This window comes from Phytophthora ramorum (assembly GCF_020800215.1).
Source record: "Phytophthora ramorum isolate Pr-102 chromosome Unknown Phyram_PR-102_s0004, whole genome shotgun sequence".
In the NCBI taxonomy this organism is placed as follows: Eukaryota; Oomycota; class Peronosporomycetes; order Peronosporales; family Peronosporaceae; genus Phytophthora; species Phytophthora ramorum.
In genome coordinates, this window is record NW_027150650.1 from 3,922,544 (window position 1) to 3,937,753 (window position 15,210).

At 55.2% G+C, this 15,210-nt stretch overlaps 1 protein-coding gene across 1 annotated transcript; it reads right to left on the minus strand.

Annotated features, from left to right (window-relative positions):
- Positions 1-7,889: 7,889 nt before the first annotated feature.
- Positions 7,890-8,698, minus strand: KRP23_5655 (uncharacterized protein; the record flags this gene model as incomplete). Its single annotated transcript, XM_067890747.1, has 3 exons — positions 7,890-8,040; positions 8,111-8,190; positions 8,288-8,698. 3 exons carry the CDS (start codon positions 8,696-8,698, stop codon positions 7,890-7,892), a joined length of 642 nt encoding a protein of 213 aa, XP_067747268.1.
- Positions 8,699-15,210: the final 6,512 nt, after the last annotated feature.

A 15,210-nucleotide genomic window follows, 5' to 3' on the forward strand; every position in this document is an offset into this window, starting at 1 on the left:
CCTTGGCCACCGGCCAGTGCATCTGGCCATACGCCTGCGCCAGATACGCCATGTAATCTTCCTCCAGAACCTTCCTCTCCACCTCCTTCACGAGCGACGCGCATGCGGCCTTCCACTGTGAGAGCTCGGCCTGCACGCTCTTCTTCTCCAGCATCCAAAACCAGCTCTCGCCCTCCATATCGTAGCGCTCGTTCAGAAGCTCGGCGTACTCTTCCTGGAGCTTCGTGTGCTTGTTTTTCATCTGCGCGTGCTCGACCTCCAGCAGCGAGTGCTTCTCCTCCAGCAGTGCGTGCTTCTCCTCCAGCAGTGAGTGCTTGTTCTTCATCTGCGCCAACGCCTTGCGGTAGTAAATCTCGGCCACCATGGTCGTCTTGGGCTTGGCTTGCTTGGTTCGGCTCCAGTTGTGGAATGAGCAAAACTCCACAGTGCCAAACCCGAGCGAGAAAGTGCAGCACCGCCGACGATCCGACTTGCGAAAACGCTGCAGGCGACGTGGCAATCGACTTTAAAACCTCGGGCGCTCCGGGCCCCACGTTTCCACTGGGACAAATTGCTCCTGTACAAGTTTAACACGGTCCTGCTGCACGTTGCCGAGATCAAGATGGTGCTCGCCACCTCCGAGGAGGGTTCTGAGCTCGTGCAAAAGTCGTCCCGCAAGGCCTTTGCACTTTATCCGCTGAGCACTTTGCAAGAGCTTCATGCAGGTAGCTCGGGAGTGTGCTGCTGCTGCTGCTGCTGGGCGTGGCGACCACTTCTTCCAAGACCCACGCGCTTTGGTGCCGAAAGAGAGCCAAATGCACTCCTTGGTGCAAGTCAAAATAAGGACCACCACAGCTCCCGATCGTACATGGGGATTAGGCGCTCGATGCCGATTGCTACTGCGCGCGAGGACTTTGTGGTCGACATGCTAGCGCTTCGTCGCTAGCTGCCGACGCTGAGCCAGGACCCGAGAAAGTCAAGGCGGACCACAACCGCTTTTCCTGCTCTGCATTCGCTCCGTCTCAACTGCTGGTGGACAGATATCCCAGCAGACCTGCTCGCCTTTCTAGCTGGAACTGCAGCCACGTACCATGGGCACAAAAGAGAGACATCCCGTCACTCTTTATGTAACATGGGTACACGTCGGTGTACCCCGTTACATCCTCCCCCACTTATCTGAGAATCACACCTTATTCTCCAATCAGAAGGGAGGGAATTGGAACTCCCAAATTGGGAATTCTCGGGCGCAGCCACAGCACGGCTGGCGCGCTCTCTCGACAGTCACGCAGTGACTTGTGTCCGTGGCGGACACTGCGAGGTGCTTCCTTGCACAAAGAACGATGTCGGCCGCGAAGCCGACGTCCTTAGCAACTCGTGTTGCAGCGCTAGCAAGCGCACAGTGCTTCGGCACGGGATGCTACTGCATCCAAACTTGCGGTGATTCTCCTTAACCACCTGCAGTTCACTTGGGAGGAGCCGTGGGCCCTCCCTGACACTTCGTGTGTCTTGTGTCTCCTGTGTGGGTCGACACCATCCCGGGCATCACATAGCCCAAGAGTGGAGGGAGCTCGCAGCTCACCTCCTGCCATGATAGCGGACCCGCATGGGTTACGCTAGTCATGGCTGAGCGCGTGAAGCATCGGCGCCGTACATCATTCGTTGACCAAAGCACTAAGCATCGTGCTTCGTCGTAGTGATACGACGGCTGCCATTAGCAGTCTGCTCATCACTAAGAGCATTTCGGGTAGAGCAGCAAGCTCCACCCCGCGTCTAGGTCGTCGTACCATAGACGCTTCGGTGTCGGACATCGACACCGAGGTACCCATCGGTACTTGAAGCATGGTGGAGAGTTACATGCACTCTCTACCACCTTCACTCTGGTGCCGGCGATTGCTTCGTGCATCGCCAAGATCAGGGCACGGTCGGAGTGTGTGCAAGCCTGCACGACACTCGGTCTTGTTCAAGACCACGATGGCGTACGGGCCTGTGAGCCCATACGTCAGTGGTTCACCGTGTACTACGGCTACCACTAGAACATTGAGATGTTCCGAGTGCGTACAAGCATGCACGGCACTCATCACCACATGCGACCGCGTCGGCGTACGGGGCTGTGCTCCCGTACGCCAGAGGTACGCCGCGTGCTCAATGTACCACGGCTGCCTCAAGTGCTGCAAGCGTGCAGCTCTGATGCAGTACAGTTGTTGGCTCATGCCACCAACAGCTTCCGAGAGGAAGCTAGTCTCCCTAGAGACTTGGGAGGAGAGGTATTTCCGAACCCCTCCCCCTCTTACGATCGATCCCCCACCGGGATGACCGGGTCGACCGCGGCTGGAATTCTTCCAGCCCGGGAACAGTTTGATTCTGTGCGACTTGACGTGGGAACGATATTACCCACGTCGGGTGAAGCCACCATGGGCTCACCTGGTGTGTGGAACTATGTTACCCACACAGGGAGCGCAACCCGCGTCTTCCTCTTCAGTTAAGGTCTGGGCGACCGGGCGCGATATACATTGCGCCAGGCACGACATCAACCATGTGTGGCGAGGTCGATGAAACCTTTACCGCCCAGGGGGGTTCGTATAGCGCGCTCCAGGAATTCCTCCTCCAGGAATTGAAGGGGGAAGACTTGTAGGAGTCAACAAGTATCCAAGATTCCACCGCGAAGCGAAACCTTGGGTTCTTGGTGGCGTGGGTACCTTGCGGAATCCCTGTCGGCTCGTTTGTCTTTGACGAAACGGCACTTCACCGAGCTTGTGGCCTTGAAGTTGTGCCGAGCGTACGTCCACTTCAGGATGCACTCTCAACGACAGAATGGCAGAGTGTAGTCTGGATTTCACACCCAGAGTATCGGAAATTTAGGATGCACCTTTACCCAGGATGCACCCCAAACACCAATAGCCAACAAATACAGAGTTATATACAATACAAATAGCCGTCACTTATTCTTTTCGACCCTTGGACGGTGGGTCACTCGCTAGGCTCACTCGAGTCTTACAATTCAGACACCTAGTCAGTCTGAACACTCGTATAAAACGCGCACCACTCTCAATTAAGAGAGAAACTATCAAATACTATAGTCAGTCGATACACACAGCAGTTAAACTATCACTTCGGGGGACAACTGCTAGTCAGTCACCTCGAATAGCAAGGGAATATGAAATGGGCAAACACCAGCACGCTAGTGACCCAACTAGGATATGAAATAGGTGGGTCAACCCAGGGTGCCGAAGCGCCTCTGGTCACCACCTAACTGGACTTGATGTTATGAGGTGGAGATGCCACAGACGACCCGTCCTTAATGGTCGCAGCGCCCCTTGTTGTATCGCGGTCGTAGTCTCGGGTCCTCCGGATTTCCGTCGGCAGGCTTGGCCGAATTCACTTGCGCAGTACGGGGTAAAACAAACTCTGTTGTTGGCTGTAAGCCTTAAGCTATCAATTCTTTCTAGATCTCGGCTCTGGGTGATTTATCTTGATTTCACTATGTCTTGGGTCAAATTGTCTTCGCTTCAGTATGGTCTGGGTACATTGTCTTCGTAGCTTCAAAAGTGTCGACTCGACAGTTCTGTTGGGTTCTTTGGCGGTAGTTCAATGGCGTTTCACTTGATGACGTACCACTGTCTTCGAAGTCAAATAGTCAGTGGTCAACCGTCAAGATTCTGGTATTCTGGAGTCAGGATTTTGGAGTCAGGATTCAGGATTCAGGATGTACTTGACATCCAGACTCTTTGGGCTTCCAGCGCACGACTTGGGTGTTGGTAGTGGATGATCTTGGTTCAGTATCTTTAGTAGTCGCTCTGAACCACAGCAAGATGAGGTACAATCTGAGATACGTTCTCAACTGCACTTTCCGCCAGGCTTTAGGCACTCATCGTAAGGGAAAGTCCGGGGGCTGGACATAATGCGGGTTTGCAATCGTGGATTTGTACACATCCAGGATACACACTTCCAGCCAGTTGGGCCCATCTGTGGTTAGGCGTAAGATCTTTCCATAAATCAGTCGCACTCCATACGTCACCCGTGTCGCACGGGTACAGCCGAGTCACATTCTCCATTTCATCCAATAGTATCCATGCTCGAAATTTTAGACCAGAGTCGCGACGGCGGTGCGTCACAGAAAAACCAGGAACACATCGTGTCACATGTGACTCGTGCCGTGAATTGAAACACTGGGTTTTTCGGAACCCAAGCGCAGCTTGCGCTTCGGCATACAAGGGTCAGTAATGCTGACACCTCGGCCTGTGGTAGCAGCTGATAACCAGCTGCACCATCGAGCCGACCGTGTCTGAGGAGCATAGCTCCGAGTCGTTCATTGCGACTCCGGTCTGGTACGTGCCCAGACCCGACTTTCGGCAGCGACGGCGTCGTCGGCGGTCATCAGGACGTGGAACTAAGTTACCCACGTCTTGGTGGCGGTGCAAGGAGTTTTATCGACTCCGTGTGGAACTTGGTTACCCACACAGGAGGTGCTTATAGCAACCTCCAGCTGGCCACGATCTCGGTCGTGGACTTAAACCACCGGTCCGGTAGTGCCGCTCGGCACTACTGAAGTCGAAGCCCGTACGGCGCGACGACTTCTCGGCGATGGTCGCTGTGGTATAGCACAGCCACACATGCCGGGCAAGATGCCCTGTCCATCGGCTAAGCCTTTGCCGGTCCGCGAGGGCTACCCGCGATGGACATGGTCTTGCGACCTGTTGACGTAGTTATGCGTAACTACGTCAACAGAACTCTTCCAGGACGTTCCTGTCCAGAACAAAAGAAGAATTCAACTCTTCAGGAGAGGTCTCCGGTTACAGGAGTACCATCTCCCCAGCCTTCGTGCTGACCTGGAAGTCGTGCAGCGACATTCCCTCGAGGTTCAGAAACTCTGACACCTCCGGCAGGGCGGTAAAACTTATGACCGCGGTACCGGTTGGCGGTGAGCCAACCATTGGGCACTTGTTTAGCTTTTACTATAGTTGACTTAGAGTTTATAAGGATCAAGCTTGGCTCACCTATAAAATATATTCAGTCTTTAAACCTACCGTCTAAGTCGTAGTCGGTTCCCTTAGACGGGGAACCGTGATCTTGTTGTTCACCGAGAGCTTACGCTCTCTAGCACTTCCTCTGTGTAAGGTGCTGTGTGCCTCGTCACAAGGATGGCATTCGAATGAGCTCCTCGTGGAAAATCATGCTCCTCACCGAAGGTCCAGTCCGCATCGCATTTTCCTGCTTAAAACACACAGCATAACTACCGCAAAATTGCTTCGTAACTCCTGCTACTTCACTGATGTTCGTAGCATGGTACAACACAGAGGGGTACAGGCAGCTATTTTTCAACGTCAATGTGGATGTGCGGTGTGGAGGGTGGTTTTCAAATTAACTCCTCATAGAACACCATGCACATTGTTCGAATTCCAGTCCGCATCGCATTATCCGTTTTGCTTCTCAAGCCGCATCACATTAACGGTATCTCAAGACATGCCACTTTATCCTGCAGGTCACACTACCATGGCGGAGCCTTCACAAGAACTTCATCCAACACTAATCACACTAATCACGGGAGTCGAATCGGTGACCGAGCAGGATTGGCTCGGTCTCTTCCAGCCGTCACCACAAGCAATGGCGCGAACAAAGCACACCTATTCGCACAGCACTTGCAGCAACCTTTCATAATGACATGCCTCCTGTTGGTGGTGACTATGATGTCGTGGAGACACAGCAATGGCCACAAACGTCTACCCCATTCCGAACATCGTGTTCTCGGTGAACCGACCGTATCCAGTTGCGAGATGATCACCTGTTAATGATGTGACAGCCAATGTGTGGGAGACAGCGGGTCCACATTAAATAGTATGTACTTGAACGTCGCCACGTGCTGTCTTTGTGACCCCATCAACTGCTCCTTGGGTAAAACCTGCGGCAACCGTTTCAAGACGCGCTACAGTCTCGATTTGGTTCAGACCCGTGTCGGACTTGGTGTCGTCTGCTGTGAACCAATCCCGCGCAGCGCCTTCGTGATCGAGTACGTCGGTGAAGTGCTGCTTGTAGACGACGCTGACAAACGCGACAACAAGCAATACCAGGCGGAACTTCGTACCAGAGCGTACTGGGTAGGCGGAATGAGAGTGTCATCGATGCGATTTCTAGTGGCAACATGAGCCGCTATATGAACCACTCTTGCCGCCCCAACTGCGCTCTCTTTGAGTGCAACTGGACCAACACGTCGTGCTTGGGCATATTTGTGTTGAGCGATATCCCACCACTGCAGGAGTTGACGTTCCAGTACTGCAAGGTGAACCGGCTGTTCCCGTGTCAGTGCGGCTGGCCCAATTGTGTATCGAAGTAGGTAAATCTATAGCCTTTGGAGCCGCTCATGATCTGCGTCGTTCGTCACGAGGTCATCGCATGCCATGGGATCAGGGCAGAATCACGGCAGCAAGAATGCACTGGATACAGTTGCTGCTGACCAAAAAAAAAAAATATTGCCAACTGTTCACGTGCGTTTTTGCTCAAACCATTCCAATGCCTTACGTACTTTGTTGTCATCGCTACGGCGGTAGGCCGACACTCGCTGCCACATCATTTTCCATAGTCGCCACATGTACACAATACACTATCATCAATCCATACCTCTTCATCTTCCCAACGTCGCTGCTTCTGTGGTCACTCCACAGTTTTAGTGGAAATACAATAGTAAATGAAAGCATTTACCTACTCTGAGCTTGAAACTCCCTCCCTTAGTGTGCCCTGCTGCCACATCACCAGTGACCACTGTAATCAATGTCGCTGCTTCGTCTTGAGGTGCTGGCAACGCTGGGAGCGTTTTCAATCACCGTTCAGCTAGATGATCGTGACTCTTGCTGTTAGAGCAGCACAGCCATGGCCTCCCGACCACATACCCCCCCCCCCCCACGGTACTTCAGCGTCACATACTGCTGTTCATAACGATGCTGGAGGCATTTCGTGGGCGTGGTGTAATCCTCAACCCCATGAGTAGCGCCACGGTCAGCATCCCTGCAGTAGCGGCATCCTCCCAAGAAGAGAGGGAGAGGGGGAATGGCGACGCTTCTGGCGACGCCTGACAGGGTTATTTCTAATGTCCACCACGCATGTATGTGTGCTGCACACCCACACATGCGGCACACCCAAATGTCAGCTTTTTATATATGGTACGGCCGTATGATTTGCTCTTCCGCCAGAAATGACCTGCTGAGGTAGCCCCACTGGATACTTAAGCGGTTCCGTGGTTGTTCACTTAAGTTGATTTCTATGCGCTCGCTCAACAGTGAATAGTCGCGACTGTTAACTTCAGCAACACAAATCATCGTAGTATCGTGGTTTGTCGTTCAGGTTGTCAAAAGTTAGGGCTAAATAAACGAGTATAGAAATATGTGAATTCCATTGAAGTTGACATTTAGATACTCTGTCCCGTGCGGGATTGGGACTATAGTGAAGGCAGGATAGTCGAAGTTTAAAACAGCTCAAAAATGTTTAGAATTTCAAGAAATTGAAGCCTGGTTGAAGTTTCTATCCCCGGGCTCCGTTATGGTCGGGTTTCCCGACTTATTGATTGTCAGCAACGTAGGGGGTCCAAAACCTGGCAAAAACCATTACCTGGCGAACGGCTATGGCAGTGCGAATCACTTCCAACATGCAAAACATACAAAGCGCAGCCTGTGAAGGATTTTCCCTGTCAAAAGTAGGCGGTTTTGGACGTACCGTATCGGTTGAAGCTGGGGCGTTGAATGTGACACTGAAGTGGCAGTTTTGAAAAAGTAGCGCTTTCACCGTGTAATCACCGTGTAAGTTTTCAGTTTAAGTTGCTCATCCTTTGGTAAAGTAGCCACGGCCAAAATCCTCGATGAACACACTGCGGATTGAAGGATTGAAGGAGACGATTGCCCACGCTCAACACCGGTTGCAATTTCTTAGGGCACGGTGGCGAGACTGAAGTAGGCGTCGAAGACGTGCATCGAGTTGGATAGATGGTCGAGGCACTGCAGTAGCTGTTGCGGGATCTTTGCGAACGGCGACGGAACGCTGGGCATAAAGGTGATGAGCACCTGGAGTTCGGGCACACTGCGGTAGAGCACAGCGTCTGTTAGAGACGGTCGCGGCTGCTGTGGCTGATGTGTTATCGAGTACGTACATGCTGCTGCATGTTTGGATATCAACGATATGGGCGTAGGTGTCGGCGAGCGCTCGCAGGACGGCTGGGAGGCACGGCGGCTGGTTGCGAATCGATAAATACAGTGTTGCTTTACGCACTGCTCAAGCAGAGCGTGGCTGGACTGACACGCATTTCTGGCGGCCAAGGATTAGGTACTGGGCCCCCCGCTAAATGGTCGGCCAACACGTCGAGCCCAGCATCATGAGCTGCATCCTTGCTAGCGAGGACCGCAATGCCGTGTGCAGCTTGGTTACGTACTATGAAGCATGCTCCGGCGCTGTCCCATGCTGCTTGGCGCACAATTGGCGAACCGCGGTCGTTCTCGAGTTTGAGGATTAGCGCTTCGCTCATCTTCAGCAGTGTGGAGTCCGACATGACACAGTCGCATTCGTGCATTGTCGTTCCAGGCAACGCGCACAAACACAGATCCGTGGCGAGTGCAAACTCACCGAGGATTGTAAGTGGCCTCGTCATAAACTCAGCGAGCATGATATCGGGGCGTAGCTTCAGCAGTGATGCGGTTGATAGAATGCAGTAGTCGATCTCCTTGTCAGCAAGAGCATCCATTGCATCGACTGCGTGAGCGAAACCCACCTCCTCTATACACGTTGCCGTTGTTCTTGAGTGCCCCACTTGAAGTAGTGGGAACATGGTCCGCGCTGCAACCTCAGCGAGCGTTCCTCGTTGGCCGACATAACCCACATCGACGACGTCTGTAGCGCTGACATCTTCTTGTAGCACCGAAGTTACGTGTAGATTCGGTCCTTCGTTAATCGGGGGCGCTTCTGGCGTGGTGGTGGCTCGTACATTGGGTGGATCAGAAGCAGCGTGTTGAGCCCAGACGCCGTGCATGGAGTTCAGAAGCGAACTCTAGCACCGTGGGGGCCGTCTGTTCGGAATGGCTACCGAACAGACGATCCCGGGGATGGGTTTTGACGTACCGCGCGAGACATATTAATTAGAGTATATTGGTTATTATACTATAAGTCAAGTGTCGAGTGTAGTCTACGGTACTGCGATCATATGATTGGTAAAGGAGCCAACAGGAGATTGGCTCCTGCCTCCTCTTTGATCGAGGCAAATATCTGTGCGATGAGGAATGGAAGCAGGTCAGGAAGCGAGGACGGTTGTCCTCACTTCCGCTTTTGCTTCGGACTGAGCACGTCTGTAAGGTAGCAATAGGATAGCGGTATAACTCTCAATAAAGTCAATTGAGAAAGCAAAAGAGGTTTATTCACCCTAACATTTCAAGTGTGGGTACAAGTGATCATGGCCAACAACTCGACAAGCGGCTCGTTTCACAGGCTCGTCTTCCCAAAGGACACCAACCAATTTGGGGTGTGGAAGGATCTGATCGTCGGTCACCTGCGACAGAAAAGTGCAGCGATGCGCCGCGAGGCCATCGTCAAGGGCCTAGCCGAGCCAGCTTTTCGGTTCGAGGATTTGCTGCGAACCAACTGCGAGATCCCTCGTCTGTAACGGGCCAGGTGAGTGCCCGTCACTAGCTTACACGTAGCGGTGAGGAAGCGTCCAATAAGCTCAGGTATACTGAGACCAAGTGTTTAGTCTAGGGTAAAATCAACTCTGGTTTATTATTGGGACCGGGGCGGGTGGCCCTCGGATTCATGTGAACCACTCAAATGCAGGTTGACACCTGATTGGTCGAAATGGGTCTGGCTCCCCACTTTCAACCAATCGCAGGATGACAACGAGGCACACGCTAGCCGCGTGCCTTTGTACCTACTTTGTAGATCTATCTATATAGATCTACCTACATATGTAAATGGGAGGGGCCCATTACATCACCCCCCTCTTAAGGTTGCACTCACGCTCCGTGAGTGCGAGCAAAGAAAACTGAAAGAAAAGAAAATTGGGAAACGGCGAGAACGCGGCGTCAACGGGATGGTCTCGACGGCGACGAGCAGCAACCTCTGCGAACCGCAGAGGCACAATCAGAATTGCGCGATCGGAGATAAGATGGAGCGACAGACCGACACGAGCGCAGGGACTCCTGCAGATTGAACACGCGCGAGCAACTCGGCAGCGGAGATAGCACGGGCAACACCTATGGCGGCGATCGTGGAGGACCCGCCGCTGGAACTCACCCAGCGGACACGCGCGATGGACCGGGAGCTCAAGCCTTGGGCGTTGTACGATTTGTCGGGAGCGAAGTCTCCAGGATCCCTGGAGGAGATGACGGGCTACTTCCGCCGATTTCGTGCGCTGCGGGGGAAGTCGCTGACGGGTGTCTCGCACGATGCGCTGCAGCGGTCGTGGTGTGCAATGATCGTCCGGTGGAACCGGATGCATCAGGAGGGGAGCAACTTCGTCGCCTGGCTCACCAGTCGCGAGGAGGTCGTCAGTGAACACTCTCTCAGCGAGCTGAGAGCACGCGTCTGCAAGAACGCCTGGGAGTCCGACCATGATTGTTACGTCCACGTGCGCGAAGGCTGCACGTCGTGCGAGAGTTCCGAGCGTTTGTCCGAGGAAGAATGGCTGCGTCGCGTCACTGAGCATCCGCTCAGCGAAAGTGAACAGTCGTGGATCGCCAAATATCGCCGCACGCCCTCCGAGGTGGCCCAGTCTACTAATCGCGGCGTCGGACGCCGCGGGGATACTCAGCGGAGTCCTCCGCCACCACGGGGACGTGCACGCCAGCGATCGCGTTCTCGTTCACCGCAGGACCGGCTGTGGCGTCGTTCTCGTTCACGGTCGTATTCTCGTATTCGCGGACAACGTCCGGGACATCCCGGAGGAGTGCGGAGCGAGGATCCCACGTATTTTCGTCCAGAGGGAACTCGAGCCAGCGTACTTGGTAACGTCGCGCGGTCGAAACCGCGTGCTTGGAGCGCGTACACGTACGGGTATGGGCATACGTACGAGGTGGATCCTCGTGCTCCACAATACGGTCCACGATCCAGCGGATATCACCAGCCGAGTCTACAATCGGCGGGGGACCTTCGCGACGATAGAGCTCGCGTCCTGGGCGCCCAGGATGACGTGGACGAGGCAGTGAATTGGGCGCGGGATGCTCAGCTTGATGCTGAGGCGGCGGAGGAGCGGGCTCGTCGGGCGGAGGGTGCAGCAGCGGCTGCTCGCCAAACGAGTGCGGAACTGCGGCAACGGACGCGGGAGCTGGAAAGGCGCGTGTTCGGGCGCCGCAGACGGCAGCACGTCCGCGCGAGCGGACGGATGGCTCGGATGGCTCGATGGCAAGGCGGGCACGTCGGGAGGGACGTCCTGTTCATGTTGCGCCGGCGGATGCTCCGGGGCCGACGGGATTGTAGCTGCGTGGTATTTCTTGAGTCGCCCGACGTAGAACGTCGGGTGTAGTCGTAGGGAAGATGGTATGTCCAGTGTGTAGGCATCACCGATTACCTTCGTAACCCCGAAGGGACCAATAAAGTGCGGCGCGAGTTAGATCGCGCAAAGATTCGGTACAGCCGAAGAGCGTATGCCGTCTGTCGACAGGAGCACGCGATCTCCTGTCGTAAATGTAGCCACGTTCTTGCGCCCACGCTTGTCGGCGTTCTCCTTCTGCTTATCCACTGCTTCTTGCAGTGCATCTCGTACAAATCGGGTGACCGATTGTCGCTGCAGCACGAACTCAGAGACGGCCGCATCATCGACTGGACGCGCCGGAGGCTTCGGCGCGTAGTTAGCTGCGACGGGATCGGTAGCCGGGCCAGGGTTGATTAACGTGCGCGCAGTCCAATCTGTCAGTGAAGACACCGCGTTGTTCGGCGTCGGAAGGGTCCGTCTCGACTTCGCGCGGGTGACTGCATTCAGCGTCACGGACTGGTGGGCTACACTCGACAAGGGAGCTGGTGGTGGTGGTGTGCCATCCGTGCTCACCACTGGTAATACCGGTATCGGTATCGGTGTGTCTGTGTTCGTACTACCAGCACCATCATTTCCTTCCCCACCCAGAGTGGAGACACGAGGCATCGTGGGGAGGCCCACGGCGAGCAGAGCGGGAACGCGCGGGTGCCGCGCGTTATTTACAAAAAAGGGGGTCAGACCCGTCGATGCGTGTTCCGCGTTGTTTAGCACAAACTCGGCAAGCGGCAAAAAGGAGCTCCAGCTAGTGAACGAAGTCGCGTAACTTCGAAGGACATCTTCGAGGACTCGGTTGACCCGCTCCGTTTGACCATCCGTCTCCGGATGCGCCGCCGTTGACATGAGCAGCTTCGTTCCCAGAAGTTGGAAGAGACTCGACCAGAATGCCGACGTGAACCGCGGATCGCGGTCAGAGACGATCGATTCAGGTAAGCCGTGGTGTCGAAAGACCGCGTCAACGAAATGCACCGCGGACTCAGCCGCGGTGATCGTGTCGGACACCGGAATGAGATGCACCATCTTGCTGAACCTATCCACAAACACCAAGACGCCAGTCCGACCGTCGGCATCGGGTGGAAGCCCGAAGATGAAGTCCATCGACACTGAGCGCCACGCCTCAGTTGCAATCGGCAGGGGTCGCAGGGGAGCCTGCGACGACTTTGACGGCTTCACGCGCTGGCAAATCTCACAAGTACGGACCCACTTGCGCACCCATTTGTACATGTGGGGCCAGTAGAAGTCGCGGGATACTGCCGCGAACGTCTTTTCGCGGCCCAAGTGACCACCGACAGGGCTGTCGTGGAACTCGTGGATGATCCGAGCGCGCAGATCATCGTCGTTCGGGATGGCGATGCGGGGAGCATCGAATCGATCGATGCTGTACGTCAGCAGATCGCCGTCGAGTTGATATCGGTTAATCTGATTGCGCGTGTTGTTCGGCAGCGCGCGGAGTGGGGGAAAGAAGATGTGCGAGGATGGCGGCATATACCGCGTCGTCGTTGTACGCAACGACGATTTCTTCGCGTAGCGGCATTTCTGGAGTCACGTTCATCAGGTTGACACCTGATGTCAAGCACATCGCACAGTGATCTTCGTCATCCTCGTCTTCGTCAATCACTTGACGACCCCGCGTTGCTCGTGGATCATAGTCTGGACGCCGAGACAGAGCATCGGCGAGGATATTGTTCTTGCCGGGCTTGTAGTGCACGACGAAGTTGTACTCAGCGAACGACGAACGACAACCATCGTGCCATGCGTTGAGACAGATGTGGGGACTTCATCGCTGTGCGCAGCGATGCGTGATCCGTGTACACCGCGAACGTCTGTTCTCCGAGCAGATACACTCTGAATTTGATCAGAGCGTATCGCATCGCAAGAAGTTCCTTATCGTGGACGGGATAGTTGCGTTCGGCCGGCTTCATCTGTCGTGATTGATAACTCACGACTCGTTCGCAGCCTTCGTTGTCAAACTGCATGAGCGCGCACCCGATAGCAAAGTCGCTAGCGTCGCAGACGACGTGGAACGGTTTCGCGTCATCTGGGAGCATCAGTATTGGCGCCGAGGCCAAGCTCTTCTTCACCGAGTCGAAGGCTACTTGATGCTCGGGGCGCCACGACCACGTGGCGTCTTTCTTCAACAGCGACGACAGTGGCTGTATCAAGCCGGCATATCCCTTCGTATACTTGTGCAAGTAGTTAGCGAGGCCCAACCACTGACGCAGCTCAGTGGGGTTTGATGGTGGTGGCCACGAGCAAATAGACGACACTTTTTCCGGGTCAGCACGGACTCCGTTTTTGCTTACGTAGCACCCAAGCACCGGAATTTCCGGCGCGCAGAAGACACACTTCTTGAGATTCGCGTAGAGCTTGTTCTCTCTCATCACTTGAAAGACCTGCCTCAAGTGCCGCAGATGCACGTCGATCGCGCTGAGACCCTCTTCAGCGTGACTGTGCACAAAAATGTCATCGAAGTAACTCGGAGCGAAGTCACGAAGCGGGCGTAGCACATGGGACACCATGCGATTAAATGTGGCTGGTGCGTTCTTCAGACCTTGGGGCATCACGAGCCACTCCCAGAGCATACCGCTGGGCGTACTGACTGCCGTGAGAGGTACATCGCTCTCTCTCATGAGGATCTGATAGAAGCCATCGGTCAAGTCGATGGCACTGTAAATGACGCTGCCCGACATGGAGTCCAGTACCATGTCCTTCCGCGGGATCGGTGTCTGCGCCGGGATGGTGGCATCGTTCAACTTGTTAAAGGCGTGTACGATGCGCCACCCGCCAGTAGCCTTCTTCACACAGAAGGTCGGGCTCGAGTGAGGCGAGATGCTCTCACGGACGTGACCGGCTTGGCGGCGGCCTTCGAAGAAGTCGTCGATGGCCTTGACTTGATCGCGCGGCAGTGGCCACTGCCGCGTCACGCAGTACTTCGATCCAGGCACGAGGTCAATCTCGTGGCGCACTCCGCGATCCGCTGGCAGCTCCGCAGGGATCTTGTCTGGGAAGACGTCGGCGAACTCGCGAGCTGTCTCGTAGACCGGATTGCCGGACGCCTTCAGCGATTCCCACGACTGCGCAGCGAAGCGCTCCTCGCGCGCTGACTTTGGTTCAGCGCTTTTCGGGCGCGACGACGTGTCATCATGGGCAATTGCGTTCGTCTCGTCAGACACTGGGTTGGCATCGGTACTTGCTCGATGTCACCAGCCTTGAGATCCCGGAGGAAGCTCTTCCAGGAGAGACCTGGCAGTTCCGTGATGGACTTGGCGTCGCGAGGTGGACTCGCGACCTTGATCATTCGAGCGTGGTTGGGAACACCTCCCACATATTCGACTGCACAGACCGACTCGATTGGTGGCGTCGTGAGTTCCACTGGACTGCGGCGCGGCTTCAAACGTCTCCGCGACCGTCGGGATGTCTTCGTGCGTCTCGAGCCCCTGCTCAAGACCGATGTTTCGCTGTCGCCGGACGATACTTCACCCTCCTCTAGGCGCGAGAGGCCATGCTCGACCGCGCCGCTCATACGCGGGAGCAGCTCCTGCTCGACCGCGGTATCGTCATACGGGAGCCCCTGCTCGACCGCCTCGAAGTCATGCGGGAGCCCCTGCTCGACCGCCTCAAAGTCATACGGGAGCCCCTGCTCGACCGCCTCAAAGTCATACGGGAGCCCCTGCTCGACCGCCTCAAAGTCATACGGGAGCCCCTGCTCGACCGTCTCGAAATCATACGGGAGCCCCTGC